The sequence below is a fragment of the Zerene cesonia genome, chromosome 1, assembly GCF_012273895.1.
Source record: "Zerene cesonia ecotype Mississippi chromosome 1, Zerene_cesonia_1.1, whole genome shotgun sequence".
NCBI classification, from domain to species: domain Eukaryota; kingdom Metazoa; phylum Arthropoda; class Insecta; order Lepidoptera; family Pieridae; genus Zerene; species Zerene cesonia.
In genome coordinates, this window is record NC_052102.1 from 2,540,753 (window position 1) to 2,562,786 (window position 22,034).

Here is a 22,034-nt window from a genome sequence, read left to right on the forward strand (position 1 = left end):
AGAAACGTAAAAAATAGAAAGTAACAGGCTTGTTTTTCTTTTTGCAGGCCGGCAACGCTGGATACGGTAATACTGTTTCTATAATACTAGCTTTTCTCCACAGCTCTGTACACGTCAAATTCGGCGTAGTTTAATAGATGTTATTATACGTATAAACCCTTCCTGTCGAATCACTCTTTGTATTAAGAAAACCCCCATCAAAATCCGTTGAGTAGTTATAAAGATCTAGGATACGTACATTCATACATAGGGATGGACGCGGGAAGCGACTTTGCTTTATGTAGTGATTACCGTAGCCCGCGGCCCCTGAATTTTATAGTTGTAAAAGCAGAATCACGTTTCATAACATCTTAATATAATGTATAAAAATCCAGTGTCATGATATATGTTCCCAATGAACTCTTCGCCAACTCAACCGATTTTGATGAAATTTGTCATTTTATGTGTAATTTGGTCCAACTTAAGATATAGGATAGTTTTTATTTCGATTAATTATCGCAATAATTTATAATCTTAATATTTTTAATTATTACTCAGCCACAGCAACGCATCGCCGGGTATGCTAGTTATTATATAAAGAGCTGAAACAATTATTTTTGTTAAAAATTTATAGACTATTCTACAATTTTTCGTACAATTTTCTGACGACGAGTTAACAAATAATTCATTGTCGCTCTCAACTGAACGTCTTTTAAATTAGTTTTAATATTCCTAATAATGAAAATCGACTCATCCAGTTGACCAGTCTCATTCTTCTATTATCTTTTAATGCAAGAATTTTCGGGATAATCCCAATTCGCTTCGAATCGGCTCCACTAGCGTACCTATCAATCAATTCGATGCGATGTCAATGCGCTATCGATGGTTCATTCAACCCGATTATACTCGGACACAAAACCTAACTATTTTCAGTCTAGCTTTAAGTCTATTGAATCTATATATTGACACTTAAACGGTCAAAAAGTATGATTGCAACTTGAGACACATTTTGTCTGTTTCGAGTGTTAACAAATAATTGTTGCTTATATTTCGTCGCATATTAAATGTTGTTAAGACATTTCTAAATGACTTTAAAAATATTTTATTTCTATATTTATTAAAATGTTCACAGCTATATTATATTCCTCTCTGTGTTAGCCAATGCAACACGGCTCAATTCATAGAAATTAAAGAACAAGTAGGTATCTATCATAAATAAATCAACATATTTTCTTAACAAAAAGTCTTTAAACAAGGCCGGTACCTGCGTTCTGCCATAATTATAGTTATTTATCATGTTGGTCATGTATTTATCATGTATGTTCGTAACAATTCATATGCAATTTGAGTAAAAAGTGACTACAGAGTGTAGAGCGTGACGGGCGTCCATCTTAGAAGATAGAGATGCTATCTAAATAACAACAGTGGTGATTTCTCGAACTGCCCAGTGTTAAAAACTACATAATCACGCTATATAAAAGGGATATTTCTATACACAAAATATTTCTTTCTGTACCAAATGGTTAATGCAAGTGCATTTTTTAGGAAATACAGTTCAATGCAGAAGAGATAGACAGCCAGACAGAGTTACTTTCGCATTTATAATATTAGTAAGGATCAATACAATGATACAGCACAAAGTATAAACAATCGACAAAGCAAAATATCTTAGTCGTCGATCTTCGTGTCTTCATCCTACTTTCCTTATAACTGCCAAAGTTTATAATAATGTATGGATGTGTGGATATTTGGACTTTCACACAAAAGCAGGTAATGGGATTTGTAATGAATTTTCTACATAGATTATAATCTAGATTAGTACTTATGTTACTATATGCCCGGGTACCACGCGAGTGAACTACCGATTCCTGCTTGATATAGATGTCATTGTCGGTACAACACAAATTACCTCATTTGGGAAGTCCACTAAACTATTTGTGGTTTCCATAAAAGTATTGTTCAATTTTTTCTTTCTTTTTCTTATTATTATACTACGCATAAAGTGTATATTCTACAAACATCACATGTAACATTTATAAAAATTAATGCTTACAAATTATTGAATCTTCTAAAAACGACACCCAGTCTATTGCCAAGCAAAACAACTTAAAATTTCATTATATCACCTGAGCAACAGTTTACCAAAAAACTGCTATTGATACCAACTGACAAGAAAAATCGTTCACAATTGCAGTTTTTGTCTTACTTTCAACCGTTATTTTGCTAAACTATCCAGTGACTTCGTTTACTTCTTTTTAGAGCAAAAGAAACTGTCTTATGAAACACGAAATTTCGTGTTGTTAAAAATTAGGTACCTTCAGTATAGCACAGATAACATAATCCCACAGATAATATAACACTATATAGTTATATACAGATACTAATTCTAAAATAAATCCATTTGTATTCTATAAGATATACTGTTAAATGACGAATGACGCAATAGTTTTCTGGGTATTGCCTTTAGTTCTGTGATCTCGAAAATTATGGAAATTTAACAGTAACTAAACTACGTAATTTCACTACTAACAAAGTAGCGAAATCCAAAGCCGCGACAATTTTGAGAATAATTATTTAGAAAGTTGATGTTTAATACTTAACTTTCTCCTTTTGTATTCTTTTTTTGTCGTCACGTTATTACCGAGCTACAAATGACATTTCTTTTATTTGGTCGTGATTTCCCGCACAAAACATTCATGTTTCTAAACATTTATTATGCTCGATTTTTGTTAGTTTGTACCTACTTCACTATTACTCTATAATCTATATACTGTCTCAAAAAGTATCTTTCAGAATCAGCATAAGAAAGTTTCCTCTTTTCTTGAAAATATGTATCTAAATTTTTGCTCCATCATTTTATGGAGACTTACAATAATAATCTATAGGCACAATAGTATAGGCATGTATGTATGCCATATATTATTTGCGCCAATTTGAGTAAGAGTTTAGATACATGTAAAATTCAAAATATGCTTTACCAAAAACACAAATGTAGGTTATACGTAAATATTAGATAAATAGGAAACTATTTCCTTTAAAATAATCGTATAGTTATATATAATTAGTATTTGACAGGTGTCCATTGTCCAACATCGAAATTAAGATAATGTAACTAATCCCCAACTTGCATTCGTCAGTAGCATTTCTGAACATCGTTCACAAAAACTAAGCTATAAAGTTCCCAAGAAGCAGTAGGTAAGGCAGCTCGCTGGCGCATGACGAAGCCGGTTGTTGACCGACAACCACCAAAGTCCGAATCAAATCTTCATACCACTGTGAAGTTTAAACGATAATAATTTAAAATTCGTCCAGTTGAAATTCTTTCCGAACCGATAAAATACTTTTCAGACCTCGACGTTGCTTTGATGTTACGTGATGGGAATGTGTAGGATTTTAATTATTTGACATTTTTTTTAATTCGTTAAAATTGTTTTTCAGTATGGGGACAATTTTAACAATTAAATTGTACCTACCTGTATATATTGTGTGTATTTCCACACTATGCAATATTATAATTTTGATAGCAACGTTTATATATTAAGATTGTTCCTAATGTATAAGATATTTCATTAAGTAAAAAGACTTGAGCATCAATAGACTCTATCAACATTATTAAATCAATTAAAATGGTATGAATATGTTCGATTACATTTATAATTGTTATGATATGATATCTCAAATTAGAGCTTGGAAAACAAATACATTAATAATACAATGAATTAAATATCAATTTCAAGTATTTTATGAAACAATTTCCAGAAGCATTCGAGCAATGCAAACATAACTAGGAACTGTAATGAACGACAGTGATAGATCATTTTTCAGATTACTGTAGCGTAAAATTTTACTGAAAAATTATGAACAAACTGGAACAGGAAACATTTAATATGTTTGTAATGATTTAACTCAAAACTATTGAAGCGATTTCAAAAAGTAGTTTGTAGAATGAAAAGGTGAACTATTTAAAATATAAACCAATGAGGGCATTTTCTATTGAATTCGTATAACAATAGACAAGTCGATGCTTTAACACACGAAATATGCGAATAACTTTATAATCAATACCTAGCTACCTACAACATTGCTATCATTATATCTTCACTAATATTAACTATTAGATATATTACGTAAGTATACACTTTTTAAAGGTCAATATGATTATTAAAAAGATCATTATTATAAAATGTATTTAGACTGAGCAAAAGAAATTGTTATTCAAAAGTCTTCATATGAAACGCTTCAGATAAGTTATCGTTTCCTTTACAAGAGCGTAGCTGGCAACAGGTTATGCTTATTCAGTTATAATTATTATCCTTTTTCTTACAGATTTCATTAAGGTTATTTGGAATCAAAGAAGGGTGCATAATGAACGTATACCGTGACGGCCGACGGTTAATGCTGTTTCTACAATCTTCTATCCTCATTCCCTGCAGGCTATTGCCATTTAACGTCAAATGCTATAACTTTTTATACTTGCAGGTGCACTTCTATGATAAACAATTCGTGTAACTTTCCCAGACAGTAAATATTTATGAAAATAAATGGCGAAAGCATGTTCAAAATCAATTAACGTTGCTTTGTAAGTTTGTCGAATACAGGCGACTGTAGCGTCTAGACCGAAATATATTTCTCCAGGGAATACCGAATAAGTTTCATGTCAGTACTATAGTTATCTATGCCTAAAATTAAAAAACCTCATATTTCTTACACAAAATCTAAATACAACGTTATTCTTTAAACGCCAGGATACACCGTTATATTACTGCTAATAAACATTTTTATAGTTGATATGAGTGTACACAATAATTATAGATGGCGTGTACATATTTAGTATTGTTAAAATTGTTTTAAGTTTTATCTAGATTAGTTGTGTGTTATGATAAATAATAATAATAATAAATTTAAAAAAAATTAGGCTATGTGTGCAAGTATGTGTAATAGTATAGATAAATTCTATTCTATAAGTTTCATCTTTCTTAGGATACAAATTTTATGATCATTTGCATTAGCGTCTAATATTTTTAATCTACAAATTGCTCTACAGATCCTGTTGCGTAGATTTTGTTAAAATGCTTCAGATATCAAGATAATTGATCCCCAAGCATTCCACCAGCCGTGCATCTTGTGATAATCATCCGCAGCGCGTGAAGAAGCCGTCGACCTGTCCTGCCACGCGTCGGCGCGCGCGCACCGCCCGTGGAAAATACGAGGTGCATGACTCGCAGCCCGCAGGTGACAGGCCACCTGCAGACCGCTAACCTTTCCATATTAAACGATGGATTATGTCATTCGTTTATTGCTCGTTACTCAAACATTTTCACTCTCTCCTAACCCTATGTATGGCAGCGAAACTAAAACGTGTGTAGTAGGAATTTAAAAAAAAGGTGGCCACCTAATCTTAAAAGCGTTAACCATTAATTTTCTTCTGTATCTTTGGCACCGAAACACAAACAACATATTTTTATAAAGGCCAAAGAGAGGTCAGTTATTTTCAATGAGAATAAGAAATTATTTGTTTCTGTCATTTTCTTCTACATACGGTAGAGTTGAAAATAAAATAGTACGTAATAAAATTGGGTTTATTGTATATAAAATACAATAATAATAAAAAGTCCCATAGTGGTAACTTTACTCCTTACTTAAGTTCTTTGAAGAATGTGATAATCCATCCAATTACTAAAGAAAACTGTGATAATAGTGTAATAAAGTTCATCTGCTCAGTTTTCACGAACGTCTCTCAAAGAATTAACTCTATAAATATAAATCATCTCATTAGAGATAAAAAAATATTTTTCAAGTGTGTCGTATGCCTCAATATTCCATACCGCTGTTAGTTTATAGTTATAGATGATCATTTCAAAATTGCTGAATTCCTTTTATGGTTATTGAAATTCAAATACTTATAAACAAAATGCAAAGAAAACATCAGGTGTATAATTTTTCCACATAGCCGTTACACTTTACATATTATTATCTATGCAAATATGCGCCCAACAGCATGTGCCTATAGAAAAATCGATGAAATTGACCATAACAAGCTCAAAGAAACGTAGCATATACTGTAAAAGCTACGTAATTAGTCAAGTTGTTAGATGTAATTAAAATTTATCGTCTATCTTTCATTAAAGACTCAAACGTAAGGTAAGCGGTTTCAGGGTGATGTATATAATACATTGCTGTTTTGCATAGAATGAAATTATGTAGCGATTGCGTATTATGCAGTGTATTATGCTTTGTAATGATAATCACACCGGAACCTTTAACAATAATTAGTTTTGGTCTTAAAGGCTATGCTCCGTAGCGAGCAGCGATGCGAGCCTTGCTTTCTTGCTTTATTTGATCGTTATCATGAGCTCTGAACTATACTGTTCCATTTAACGAAAAGAAATAATGATATGGCCGATACTTAAGTATCGTGTATCAGAATTTTATTTAAAAATAAGTTGAATCATGTTCTTTTTTCCAAATCATTTTTTTACATAATTTACACATCATTAAATTTTCGAGATACATACAAACATCACAACATAAATACTTAACTGTTCGACCCATTAAATCTTTGTCATAAAATCCATCGTGTGAATCCATCTTATCACAAAAGACGCAATTAAAATTTTTGTTGAAACATTTTGTGGTCACTTCACGATTTCACAGCACTGTAATAGCCGCGAATGGAGCGACTTGGTAAATCAAGGGCATCAACCCGCATTACATCGGTTCTACAGCTCTAACTATGAATTAACACCGCACACGATAACGCAAATTTTTCCCTTGAATTTTGAACGCTTTCAGATAAAGGCTAGGGATTCATTAGGTATATATATATATATATATATATATATATATATATATGAATATGTATGAATATATATGAATATATATGAAAGAGATTAAGCCTCACAACACAGGGGATCCTAGTGTGGGGTTCAATGCAATATATCTATATTATGTAAAAAAAAATTGAAACAAATGAAGAATTTTTTTATCCATTTTGTATGGGAATATCCTTTACATCATTATCCTTGAATCAGGGGGGTTAACTCTCGACAACATCGAGGTGTATTTAATTGAATTGAATCAACACTGAATTGGTACTGTTGAAATTTGAAAACTATGGTAGCGCACGATCGTGCTGTGGTTTAAAAATAGATAAATCTCCATCAAAAATTTGGATCTATTTCGGCTATACCATTCGGTGTAGATATGAAACTAGAATTGGTTACAAATGAATTCAACAAAATCATAAACATAATCCAATTGAAAACAATATCAAGATCGAATCAATTTCGGTGGCGAAGCTCCTGATCTCTAGGGAAAATTACGTTCTAATATTACTTAATTAGTTTTAAATGTATAAAAATACGTTCTAAGTATTTGCTTAATATTTCGATCAATAATAGCAACTAGTGATAATATCCTATCCTACTAATATTATAAATGCGAAAATTGTAAGGATGTGTGTGTTTGTCACTCTTTCACGCAAAAACTACTGATCCGTTTGAATGAAATTTGGTACGTAGACAGCTGGGCAACTGGAGTAACATATAGGCAACTTTTTATCCCGATATTCCTACGGGATACGGACTTACGCGGATGAAACAAGTGGATTCATAAACCCAATTTATTCAAAAGCAGAATATCGTTATTGACTTTTTAGAATTTCGAAGTTAATAAGACACTTCTGCATAACATTTTGGTTTGGAGTCATGACATCCAAAAAAATCCAAAAATCTGAGTATGTAGTAATAAGAGAGTGTAATGACTAAAATATAATACAGGGGCTGATATACCTTATACTTTATATATAATGCTTGTTCATCTTTTATATTTATTTTTTAATTTATCTCGAACAATAGCCATAAACACGAACAGTAATAAAACTAATAGTTTATGTTTGTAAGAAAGCGCTATCTCAGGAACTGTTTGTCCGATTTCAAAAATTCTATCATCGTTGGATTTGTACGTGATCCAGGTGGTCTGTGTATAGACTATAACATGACGCTATAACATATATATAAATTGTACATGTACCACGGACGAAGCCGAGGCGAAGCGCTAGTATAACATATATGTTTATGATGTTAACTATTCAGGAAGGAGTGAATACTTTATCTTCAGGAACTTTTAAATAAAGAGATTTAATGTATTAAAATATTTTATTTAACTGTCAACAATAAAATTATATACAGACTTATATTCATACACTGTACAGTATTTATATCTTATTTACAAGAGTCTATTTGGACCCATAATATTCTATCTCCATTTGTACATATTATCATGATAAAAATCTGCATTTCTTTCAAAAGACATAGCAAAGAAAACTTGTATAATACAAAATACTCATGAAAAAATCTTTTTTATAACATGATATATTATATTTGCATATATTTAATGGTGCGTCTGCATGTATGGAATATAATTATGTAATAATTGTATATATAGCATAAATAATAATGTAACAATGCTTGGTTCTACATATTTCAGTACCTACTCACTAAATTGTTCTGTAAATTCAAAAAGACGAACCTATTTCCACTATAAATGTTTTTTTTTAAATCACGTCAAACGAAACCGTTTTTCGATAAAGCCTGAAATTAAAATACAGTACACAATTTTTACCACATGGCATAATTTCTCAATTTTACAAAATACATTACATTTTTACAATAGTGCCGATCACAGATCACATATTTCTCAATTGATTAATTCAATAAACAGATAAGTACAAATCTATGCACAACTTTATCACATTTACTACATGAACTAATCATTAATAATTATTTAGTCTTACATATAATAAACATAAATAAAAAATGTTATCATAATATATTAAATTTTAAGCTGAAATGAAATAATAAATAATTCTCTAGCATAGTGATTGCGTTATTTACTTTAAAATCATAGAAAAAATATTTCTATTCTATAATAAAAGACTTGAATTACGATTTACTTTAATAAAAATATACATTGAAACTTATCAAAACAAATGCCATAAATATTAAAGCAATTACAATAAGAAAAGTTTTATTACTGTTAAAAAATATTTTTAATAAGCTTCAGTTAGCTTGTGCGGATTATAATGATTTAATAAAACACAATTTAATATTAGGACAATACAACATTAAAACTACATTTTTACATAATATACTGAAATTATTATTATTTTTACAAACACAAACTTATCATAAAGGCGGTTTCGTTGTATAATTACTTAGTTTATATTGTTTGTATAAAACTTCCTCACCTAATAATTACTTATATTGAAATCTATTTAAAAAATCCATGGCGAGGTTATATCGAGAATTAAATTGCTTCTTATTTTCAGGCCTATTATCAGGTTCTTTTAATTACAATTTGTTTATAAATCAGTTGACATTATAACTTGTATACAAAAATTAAAACTTTATGCATAAAATTATTTAAAGCATCACTACTATTAGGAAATGATATTAATGTGTGGTATTGTGTATCAATATTTATATAAATATAACAATAATTGGTCTCGAATGTGTTATCTACTAATTTTAAATTACTTTCTATTGCTATTTAACTTGAAATATTGCATATTGAACTGTGCATTCAGCCTATTAAGGCACTAGTAGTGTGGACTTTATAACTATACTATAACAAATGTTTTGGATAGATCTGTATATTTTTAGAATAACCATAAGTTTTATAATCAACTTCTGCAATCAAATACTAAATAGTCTGCAAGATAAATAGCACTATGGAACTGTTTTAAGATACCTAGAGTAATTAAGTAAGAGATTACCGAGCAAAATGTAACTCAATCCAAGCATTTGAACCAGTTTTCTCCATTTTTTTTTACGAGAAAGGTAATTTATACTATTTCTTCACCCTTCATACTGAATAGAATAAAACGATACATGTATTAAATTATTGAAGCATTATGGTGTAAGTTGTTACCTTCTACCACAGTATACCATGATTTATCCCTTACCAATAACAGGATATACAACCTTCTTATCATGCGCCTTATTAAGGCACACAGATATGTGCGTTAATTAATGTCTAGGCACAGAAATAAACTCACATGCATATAAAGAGTAGGTAGCTGCCATATGTTTCCATCATCCTTTCCCCAATTCTTTATTGAACAAATGAAACACTATTGGACTCATCTCTAAAATTGTCACTTCTGATACCCAAGTATTTAAAATTCACTGTCACAAACACTAACTCCCTCATTGGGAGTCTGGCGAGTCCTAACTGTCCACACGGTCTGGCTCCATCTTATTGCCAGGTCGGATCATCACCAGCTTCTCATCATCTTTGCCCGAATGTATGGTTTCTATGGTGAGCATCATTTTTTCGTCGCAGCTGTCATCACCGGAGTCAGAATATACGGACTGTGTGGATGTCGCCACCTCCTGGAATTTTGAATTAAACATAAGGACTTATGTAAAACATTTTTACAAGAAGTAACAAGTGATTATACAACTCATGTCACAAGTGATATCTACACTAATATTATAAAGGGGAAGCATTTGTATTTTTGTTTGTTTGTTTTTAATGGATAAATTTGAAAACTACTCGACCAAATTTAGAAGCTGCAACTTCGCTGAGTAACTTAGGCTATATATGTACCACGGTCGAACTGGGGGCGAACTACCAGTATATAGATAATGTATAGCTTCTTTATACATTAGCGTCGTTATACTTATATATTACAATCTCTAAAAACTATCACAAATGAAAATGAAAATTGCCTGTAAAGGTGGGAGTTCTAATTTATTTATTGTATTACTCATTTAACATAGTACTACCATAAATTATCAATATTAATTTATGATAGTACTACCGGCAAGACATTAGTCCATTTTAAATTGTTTATTACGAATAAAGAAAACAACATAAAAATTATAAGCAAAATCGGACCAACAGTTCACTTATGCATTGTGCTGTTAGTGTAAACCCTGACAAACGCCTTAATATTATCTATATTTTTTTCTATCTACATTATACTATCTACGACTAACTTTAATCTGTTAGTCACAAACCATTCAATACTATCTATATCCAATTCTAATACTATCCATATTTATCCGGTTCAAAAGTGGAGAACGACCGTGATCTATTAGTCACAAACCATTTAATACTATCTACATTCAATTCTAAAACTATCTATGGTCATATCTATAGTCAAGTTTAGGACTAACCGTGATCCTGTTCTTAGTGTGTATCCGCACGTGCTTGGCGAGGTGGTCGGAGCGCATGAAGCGCTTGCTGCACTCGGGGCACTCGAACCGCTTCTCGCCGGTGTGCGTGCGCCGGTGCCGCTGCAGCTCGTCGGACCGGGTGAATCTGGAATTTTGTATCAATCTCTATAAATATTTGATACACAATATGAGAATTTTAGAAATATTTGATAGTTTCACCCGCTTATGTCCATATCCCGTAGGAATATCGGGATAAAAGGGTATCACAGCCCAAAAAATACAATCGAATTTAGAACCCTTATTCTTTTTTTGATTATACAAACAATTAAATTGTCTCATTTTTATACAGTTAGGCGAAACCATAAAAAAACATATGTATGAAAATTATTATATGTCATATTTGTTTAGAAACAATTATAACATAGTTTGCATGGTGCTTGCTTTTGTATCGACCAAAGACTAGGCAATGATGAAATAAGTTTCATGGTAACCAATGGTTTCCACCGTACATTCTGGGTCAGTATCGAGTGAAGTAATTCCCAAACTTCACGGTCGAAGTTGTTCCTTCTGTCATCTTGCGCATAGTGCAGTCTAAATTTTCGATTCTACGCGCTGACTCGCGGCTAACTTCAGCCCGGCCATAAAGTAAAGAGTATTTCCACAGATGACTAAATAGTTACTCTGGAAATTAAACGACGAGCATTTCCACAGATTACTGAATAATTACTCCGGAAATAAAGCGAAGAGTATTCCCACAGATGACTAAATAGTTACTCCGGAAATAAAGCGACGAGTATTTCCACAGATGACTGATGATGATGACGATGATGAATAGTTAGTACGGCAGTGGTATACACAGTGAGGGCTCACCTCTTGCCGCAGAACAGCCAGTTGCAGAGGAAGGGCCGCTCGCCGGAGTGCCAGCGGAGGTGAGCTCGCAGGTGGGAGGTCTTGCCGTACACCTTGTTGCAGCCCGGTATGTGGCACACGTGCTGCTTCTTGCGGTCCACTAGCCGGCTGGGAGGGGTGGATAGCGGTTTTTGGATAAAAATTAATAATAATAAATAAAAAAGATCTAATATTTATAAAGCTATGGAGGATACAATATATTTTATGTATATTTTGATTTAAAATAATCTGTCTTGATGTTATTTACATTTTGTATGGAAGAGATGGCTTAGTAGACAAAAGGCCGCCAATTCTGCATGTTAGTGTAAAATAAAGCGCTTTCATTGATTAATTAATTAATTGATTGATTGATTGATTCATTCATTCATTCAATGAAATTCAAATTAATTTAATTATATTATATAGGGAGTTAGAGACATTTAATCTGTTATGCCATATTAGCGCGCTGAGATTCTTGTAGATTTGACGTGCTAAAAGATCATGTATTGGCACGTAATAGGCTCGTCTACATTTTACGACTTGGGTGATCCGATTTTGATGATCCTTTGTTTAATCGATAGGTGATGTTTATCGAGTGCTCCCATGTATTATGGTCTAGTTCTGACACTGACATCCATGTCTTCGCCCCAATATGCGTTATCGATCGACCTACCGAGCCAACATATAGAAAAATCTCATATCACAAAAATATTAAAAACTCATCAAACACTTCGAATTGTATTTGAGCAACAAGAGTTCACCTTAGTATTATTTTATAAGTAAACAAAATATTTTTTTATGTTACCAACAAACTCAATATCAAATACTCACTTTTCTCCCTGATCACAGTTGGGGCAAGTACAAGCCACTCGCTTGACCAGACGTTTACCCCCATTCGGGCTCATGGCCCGTTGCTTGCTCGCTTCGCACTCGCCCCCGGGGGTCGTCGCTTGACCCGCGCCCCCGTTGTTCCCGGAACTCACTGTGACCACTTGCCACTTGCCGGGTTCGTTGGGGTCTTGTTGGATTTGTTGACCTAGAACATAATATTTTAATATCATTTAGAAAAAACTATTAATGAAGGTGAAATATGCCCAATTATTTTTTTTATTATATCACCAGGTAGTTCTAGTATAATGTGTATCCGGCATTTATTTTTAGAATATTTTAACTATACTCTAAAATCATTTATAAGTGTGAATAAAAAAAAATGTTGAGTAACACACATAAAATAAAATTGATAAAAAAAAATCTCACCAATCGTAACAGCCTGTTGCTGCTGCTGGGGCTGGGCCTGCGGTATCTGTGCCAACTGCACCGCACCGGGCAGTCCCACCGCTGGGACCAGTTGTACCGCACCGCCCAGTCCGCCCACGCCCAGTGTTGGCATCTGTGTTAAAGAGAATACAATTTATTATAAGCTTTCTATTTATTATGGACCAATTACGATTTGGGATCCATCGTATAAAATATGTATAAATAGTGTACATTTTAAAATCTTTAATGAGATCAATAGAAGAAAATTTGAATAATTTTTATCGTTTAATGACACTTTAAATAACCTCTTCCAACTTTCTGTATAAAATATGTTGTATGAAAAAAGTATCGTTCCTATCGTTGAATGACACCAAGATTTCAGCTCAAACAACTAAATTCTATATACAACGGATCATGTAGATCACTAAATCTCTAAAGCAATCCAAAAAGACATTATCCTCTCCATTTTCAGTGGTGAAATCAGATACTACCTTATTTAAATGGGGAAATCAGACGCTGTCTCCCTCTGTTTTAAGTGGGGGAAATCAGACACTATCCCCCCCCCCCGTTTAAAATGAGGAAATCAGACACCATCCCCCCACCCGATTTTAAGTGGGGAAATCAGACACCATCCGCCCCACAATACCTGTACGACGTTAGCACTCCTCACATTATTGCACGCCGGTATCACAGTCACTTGCTGTCCGTTCGGCGTGCTTGTTATTATAGTCTGTGTCGGTTGCTGCTGTATGCCGCTCGAGTCAGCTTGCATTTGGTTCGCAACCGCCTTCGTCCGAGCAGCGTTAATGGGCATTTTGTGTTAGATTATATACATACATAATGTGTTACATATATTAAGTGTTATTATAAGCATATATGATTATAAGTATAGTGAAATGTCCTTGAAGTTCCATATTAGTTTATATGTCACTGTATTCCATTACCCAAGCCTTTCTTAAAATAACATACTACGATATACTATAGATAAAATACAGCATTAAATAATATGTCAAATTATGTATCCGTCGCATTTTATACCCCGAAAGCACAATACCAAATAGGTTACCTGTAGAGTTATAGTCGCTGGCGTTTGTGAAGCGCTGACTGCATTTTGTGCTCCTCCATTTTGCTGCACCAAACCAAGCTCAATGTATACAAAACCAAGCGGTTACCAAATTTAAACTAACCCAAGACATAAAATCCAAGAGACGAATATATTAAATATTATAAAGTGTATGTTTATTTTTTTTTTTAGTGGGATTTAGAAACGGATAGACAAAAGTATAAAGAAAAAAGCCTAATCCCAAGGTTTAAGGACAATAACTTTTCTCTGAACTATATTAAGTATCATATCATATATACATCGAAAAAATTATCTACTTAATGTTTGGGAAATTTTTATAAAGCATTTCAATGCACTATTTTTTCATATTTTTGACATTAATTAACAACACAAAGAATCACTACTAATAATTTACGAATACTCTGATTTAGGACTATTTATTTATTAAAAAAAACTATATTTTATTTGCAAAACCCCAAAGTAAAGCCACAAGTGTATATAGGAAAATAAATACAACGAAATCAGTGCGAGAAATTCCCTACTATAATTAGTGTACTGGCAATATTTACATCATAAATATATCCCTAAAACAATAATGAAATGATATGATAATTTACCTGCACGTTTCCAAGCGAAGCAATTTGTATCTGCTGAATTTGTCCAGAGGGTGTCAACACATTTGCGACTTGCGGTTGATGTTGCATCTGGAAATTTCGGGAAAAATATAAATGCTACAATTACTCAAGTCATTGTTAACCTTCGTAGTAAATAAGATTATCATGAAATTAAATTGAAATACTACTATGTCTTGAAATATAACAAGACCATTTTTACTTAAATATGTTGTCAAACAGCCAATGCTTGTTCAAGAAAGGCTAAAAAAATTATTTATGGAAAATAGAAAAGTTTGCAGTGCAACTTACTATACTTCAGTTATTACTTATTTTAAGATTAATTTATCATTATGTATTGATTCATTGAAAGACTATGTACTATTATTCCTGAAGAAGGCATTCCCTACAATCAACATGACCCTTTTGTAAGCTAGTTACCAGACACTCGCTTGTTGCAATACAGCCCACGCCCACGCTCCCACTCATATCATGACTATTACTAGCGGTCCGACCCGGATATATATAGGCTATAGACTTCCTCAATAAATGAGCAATCTAGCACTGAAATAATTTTTAAAATCGGACCAGTAGTTCCTGAGATTCACGCGTTCAAACAAAGAACTAAACTCTTCAGCTTTATAATACGAGTAAAGATAAAAAAGAGTAAAGCCTCACCTGCTGCAACTGCGGTATAATCTGTAGGTGCGGCGCATGTACGGGCACGTGTACGGTCTGGTACACGGTGTGCCCGTTGCCCACGCTCACGGGCACTTGCACGGGCACCTGAACGGGCACCATGCCGCCTACGCCCACGCTCCCACCCATCCCACCGCGGACCGCCACTCCTCCACCTGGTGGGAATAGAACTTGTTAGTTTTGAACACATAATCGAACAAATGAAAAGTTACTTTTAATTTTTTTTTCTTTCTTTTTGCGTTTCCAAATTTAAAATTTCTAAAAACACTTGGTCATGAGAATTACTTTTTTTAAAGGACAGCCTTGATAATTGTAAATTGCATAATATTGTTTCTAAAATTTGCTATGTTCTTTTACTTACTTATCTGACACTGACTGGCTCTAGATCAAATCACAATCCAATAAAAACAAAAAAAAAACATGTTATCATTAAATAATATATATCTACGACACCCAACTACAAATAGTATGAGAAGTACACATACGCTTTGCAATTTCTAAAAGTAATATAATACAATGAGAAACAGCCAAAGCCTTTACAGGAAATGAAATTAAGTTTTAATGAACATCAAATACAGATGGATATCGAAATTAAATACATTGAATACGACAGTGCATGTATGACAGTGAGTGCCCGAAATGAAAACACCAAGCAAAGAAACATAGACGGCAATAAATAAGCTGGAGGATTTAATGTTATATTTGGGTTTGAGGTTTTTGAAGACTTATAACAAAATTTATTTAATGTTGTATATTATTCAATAATGCTATGGAAACATAATTTATATGTATTTATTCATGACCATTAATTGTTAAGTATATTTCAATCACCTCAGACTCGCTATGATTTAGGATTTTAGGTTGTTATTTCAATATTATTCATTCATTTACAGTGTTTCCCCGCCGTAAAATTTCCAGAATATAAATTTTTCATAGTCTTCTTTTATATTTATTGTCACATCTTTCCAACGCCTAATGGGAATTCATCTTGTGTTCCAAACCCCGCAAGTAAATTAAACAGAAACAATTTATCAATAATTTTATTTCAATTAAAACCATGTCACGCCTGTAAACATCGAAATAAAATAACAAATGAACCGTGTTAACCATTTATATATAACAAAACCCAAGACGCACAGACTTATACAAAAGTAAAACTCGAAGATTCGCTAAAAAACCAATTATTTCTACCAAATTATAGTTATGCTTTTAAAAATTGAACCTTACGTGAATTAGTTAAATTGGTTTTTATAAAATGTACGTATGATTGAAAGTAGACGCGAGTGACTCGACACTATCTAAAATAAGGATACAATTTACAATACTGCGCAGATTTTTTAAAAGTTGAGTGCACATCTTGAGTCTTTTATATATCAATGGTGTTACCGTTCAAAATAACTCACGAATTATTAAAGCATTTGTAAATCCATTATTTTATTTATTAAAGTAAATTTTGTTTAGTTTTTCTCTCTGAATACTGTCAATGAATCGTATACCGGCACCAACCTTGCTCGCTCGGCGACTTAGGCTCCTTACTCTTGTCCCCCCCGGGCACGCTCGCGGGCAACTGTACCGAGTTCGGGATCTGTATCCCGGACGGGAACGCGATATTCGTGCCCGGGATTATCATCGATTGGTTCCCGATCGCGCCCAAGGGGATGCTAATGTTAGTACCGGGTATAGTGATGCTTGCCTGTTGCTCTGCCGTGAAACATTCATTAGTATGAGAATAGAGACAAGCGGAAGCCAATAGCCAATGACCTGCCCGCTAACTGTGGAGCTGTGATGTAATGGTTCATCTATTGATTTATGATGTTATCAAATGGGGTTCAGCAGAATGAAATCTCATCGAAACTGGTGATTTTGTACGTACAAGTAATCTTCTTTGTTACTTTTTAAAGGCAATTTAAATCGTCAGCTTTTATGAGAACTTTATCTATGTTACACTCAAGGTATGTTACGATAGCAAAGCAAATAAACAAAGCGTTAAAGTAAAGACGATAGATCAGTGTTGCAAGCGCGAGGTTATAGCGGTTATTGTCTATGACTTACCTGTGGGCAAATGCATGACGTTCTGCAGGAAGCCGGCTGGCAACACCGGCGTTCTAACTAGCTGCCCGTTCACTAGACTGACTTGGCCCATGCCTGAGAAATTCTGAAACGCAATTTTAGGTTTTACATATACATATGAAAATATATTATAAATTCTATCTGTTTTTTTCCGTTTGACATCTACAGACTTAATCTTGGTAGGAATTTAGTCAAGATTGGAAAAGCATTTTGTAAATGTTGTTAATTAGGTATAATATTAATCTTATACATGGATTTTTTACAAAGATATACAATTATGTTGTTTAAGCGCATGTAATACTTTTTGCACTATTCTTGAGAAGGTGTTCGATTTTTATTTAACTAAAGTAAAAGCATAAATTTAGTAAAAAACAAAGTATCAAACAAGAAACTCATTAACACCTAGTATCTTTTTTATTGTAAATGCACTACAAAACTGTTAAAAAAAATTAACTTATCAGCGAAAAGAAAAAAATAGAATCTATAATTATATGAATCAACACAATCACACACCTGTGCATGCTGTGCAGGTATAAACAGGGCCTCTTGTCCATCAACGGTGACCGCTTGCATGGGAGCCACACCCCCCACCCCTCCGACACCCCCCACTAGGCAACCCCCGTATACGCTACCGGCTTGTTGCTGAAAACATTAAAATAAACCATATTAATAAAAACTACACCCATGTTATACTGCGTTACATAATTTATGCATATAAAAACCTACTGTTTATCTGTGTTTGAAATTTATCAATTGTTACATTTAGTATTAAACTTTTGAGTAATAGTAGAGAGTACATATTATATAGTAAATACTTCTGAATAGAAACATTGAGATGATATCTGTTGTTGCATTGAAAGTGCTTTTAAGTGCTTTTTTTTGGTTCATTATGTTTTGATTTATTGAATTGATTTTAAATAAATAATTAAAAACCATCCCCAAATATAATCATCAATTCAGCTGTGTTATTATATGTAACTCTTTCTTAAATATAAAACTTTCTATATAATAAATCACACACGGTATGTTCAGTACTGTATTTGCATTTTAAAATAGGGTTTCATTTAAAATTCAAATGTTGCATACCTGCAGTAATTGTGGATGTATTTGCAACAGTGGTTGCGATGTGTTTTGATATGTTGCACCATCCGAACTCGTCACCACTCCACCACCCAACAACGATTGCAGCTGTTGCATAGATATCACCTGAAAATTACAATATTTATTATTAAAATTTACTACTAAATTTCTTATTAACACATACTTTACTTTTTTTTGTAAACGGATGGTATTTTAATTTAGTTATTAAGTTCAAAGGAAAAGTTAACTTGCTAACAGTATCTAGATAGGTATCAAAGATGTGGTTTAATTGATATGTATTTTTATAGTGATCATCTACATCTTCTATGGTATTTGCAGACATTAAGACAGATGCTTATATAATATGTGATTTCAATATTTAAATTAATAGAATTGATTAATAATATATACACAGTAACAAATTGTCAGCAATTTCTACATTAGGTATGTAGAAATTGCTGACAATTTGTTACCAACAAATTGTCAGCAATTTCTACATACCTAACCTGACAATTTCTTACCAAATAGATATTAAAACATAAATAGGATAAAAAAATCAATCACTAAAAAAGCACTGAAACAAACCTGCGGTTGTTGAACCTGGATACCATTAGGCACTGTGCTTGCTGCATTCACTATGGCTGCCGATAGTTCGTTGCCCTGAAATGTGCAATTTTTTGTTAATAACAGACACTATTGTCAATGTCGCAAATCAATGACTCTGTATCTCCCAAAACTTTGAAAATTATTACCCTCCCAAGTGTAAAGCTACTTTAATAAATTGTTATTCGTACAAAATATACAAGACCTGTAAAATACACAATCATATAGTTCATAATTCATACACAAATTCTAGATTTGTTGTAAAGTCCATGTGCAATCATTTCATACTTACCATATGTGACCTGGCCGTCCAAACATCAAACCATGCAATACGAATGCATGCTGTACTTACGTGGCTGGAGACTAGTTTGTTAAAAGCCCATGGCAACTCGAGCACAGCTCAGAGTGCAAGAGCTAAATATATTAGTTAATTGCGGATTATGAGTGCGATGTTATACTAAACATTGTTATCTTCATGGCAGGAAAGATTGAAAGATTTGATATTATTTATTATGATTATCGGGACAGTTTTATTGTCCACTGTCAAGGCTGGTCTCTTAAAAATTAAATAGGGATTCATATAGAATGGTTTAAAGTACTTTCTATAATGACACATATTTACCATGCAAAATTGACCCTTTATTTGAAAAAACGAATAAAATACACTGCATTTTAAAATTCTTTAACCATAGTTATGTAGTAGCATGTATAGTTAACTTACAAAACGAAGGCAGAAAATATGTAAAAGTCAATGTTTAATGCTAAAACAATCATGAATAATTCATGCCATGAAGATAATGATGTTTCATTATGATGTCTATCTATTGCCCTGCCTAACTCACCGACAGCCCTTGCGCTCTGAGCTGTTGCACAACAGCCGTGCTGATGACTCTCAGTTGCGGCTGTTGTTGCTGTTGCTGCAGATAGTGTTGCTGCATCGCAGCGAGCGTAACCGTTTCGCCTTGCACTTGTTGTTGTACGAGCTGTGCTTGGACCTGTTGTTGTTGCTGCACTTGCTGCTGCTGTTGTTGCTGTTGCTGCTGCTGCTGTTGTTGCTGTTGTTGCTGCTGCTGTTGCTGTTGCTGCGCTTGTTGCTGTTGTTGTGGGCCTGCAATTTTGAAAAAATTATTCAATATTTTAAACCATACCAGAAACCAGCACTAATTTGAGTAAAAATTATTATGAAAAAGACAGAATTTAATAAATAGCAAGATAGATGGGTACCACCAATATAATAACAAGATATACTAACTATAGTGTTGCTGTTCCTTATCCTGCTGGTCGGGCCCCATGTTGGCGGGGCCGAGCCGGCTGCACGTCGCCGCGAGGAGCGCTAGAGGCGATTGGCCGCCGTTACCTTCCTATAATCATTTGAATACACAAATAAATTCCAACTCCATGTGTATGTTCAACAAAACTTTCCGTATAGGACTATTACCATATGAACCAGTGGGACCTACAAATGCCAGTTAGTAATATAGAAAAGAGAAATAGCATGAAATTAGCCGAACTTTTCTAGAATAGTTCAAAATTTTGAAACAAGATAGTAGGGACCTTGAAAGAAAAAGACCTTGTACTGTGTGCATGTGTGATCATATACTTGCTTGCAAAAATTAAAATGTATACATGTGAAATATAAGAAATTTTGATATGGGCAAATCATGATTGCACAGGAGCTTTATTTTGATTGGCAATATTATACCCCACTTCACAACCTCTTGATATATTCTGTTTAATTTATTTATAAGTTAAATAACAAACAGTTCAATATATGAAAAATGAAATCAAAGATTATAACTGAATATTATATCAGCAAGCCACAAAACTGGACCGTAACTTATTTTCATAAAATTTTATTGTTATACCTTGTAAATTGTTTCACATTAATGATAGTCAATTAATGTATGCATATGTTAGTTTTAATTAAGAGTTTAATAGTATTCCAAATGATTTGGAAATGAGATTTCAGTTATAAAACATGTTTATGCTCAACAGCCAAACAATCACAGCTACTTTTGGGTGAAAATGCATATTTTTGTATAACTACAAAACAATTTTTAAGTCAACATTATTTTATTAACTGGTTTACATCAGCGATATTCAAATTGGTCCATTTGGACCAGATACATGGGCATTAATATTTTGATAGAGGCCTACAGCCACATTAGGCATTGTTCGTTGTTCAACTGCAAGTTTTATTTCTGGTTGTCTAATATAAATTAATTTAATAAGCATCTCAATAACATTGAAAATTTTAGTATCAATAAATCTTATGATAACAATGACATTTTATTATCATGTGGGTATAATTAATATATGTTATTATATAATTATAACAAATGGAAGTGACATAAACAATACTATTTAAGAAGAAACTATCCACAGTGCCATAAAGATATAATTGGATTCGTTGAAACATTTTTATAAATTATAATAAATAGGAGGTAATTAGATGCTGTTTCACTATATTCTAAAAATGCCATAGAATTCAATCATCTGTATAATATTTAATTCAATAATAAAAATAATGGCAGTAATATGAGCCACAATTTTGCCAATGTCTGGTTGTTTTTTAATGAAATAATGTGATCCCTATGTCAT

General features: G+C 32.8%; 1 protein-coding gene across 5 annotated transcripts in view; it reads right to left on the reverse strand.

Moving 5' to 3' along the window:
* Positions 1-9,055: 9,055 nt before the first annotated feature.
* LOC119830918 (transcription factor Sp3-like) overlaps positions 9,056-22,034 on the reverse strand; it is a 15,613-nt gene continuing 2,634 nt past the window's right edge. For 2 of the 5 annotated variants that reach the window (XM_038354110.1, XM_038354118.1), the window contains exons 2-16: positions 20,686-20,794; positions 20,276-20,541; positions 19,416-19,490; positions 18,837-18,956; positions 18,264-18,392; positions 17,733-17,835; positions 15,660-15,835; positions 14,988-15,074; positions 14,374-14,436; positions 13,954-14,094; positions 13,308-13,440; positions 12,882-13,086; positions 12,033-12,179; positions 11,163-11,307; positions 9,056-10,373 (exon numbers count right to left, since the gene is read on the reverse strand). In XM_038354110.1, coding sequence (XP_038210038.1) covers positions 10,209-10,373; positions 11,163-11,307; positions 12,033-12,179; positions 12,882-13,086; positions 13,308-13,440; positions 13,954-14,094; positions 14,374-14,436; positions 14,988-15,074; positions 15,660-15,835; positions 17,733-17,835; positions 18,264-18,392; positions 18,837-18,956; positions 19,416-19,490; positions 20,276-20,541; positions 20,686-20,794 — 2,064 coding nt within the window. In that variant the 3' untranslated portion in view covers positions 9,056-10,208. Of the gene's footprint in view, positions 10,374-11,162; positions 11,308-12,032; positions 12,180-12,881; positions 13,087-13,307; positions 13,441-13,953; positions 14,095-14,373; positions 14,437-14,987; positions 15,075-15,659; positions 15,836-17,732; positions 17,836-18,263; positions 18,393-18,836; positions 18,957-19,415; positions 19,491-20,275; positions 20,542-20,685; positions 20,795-22,034 lie in introns of those variants that run through there. The other 3 variants (XM_038354125.1, XM_038354141.1, XM_038354133.1) reach the window with 3 other exon arrangements.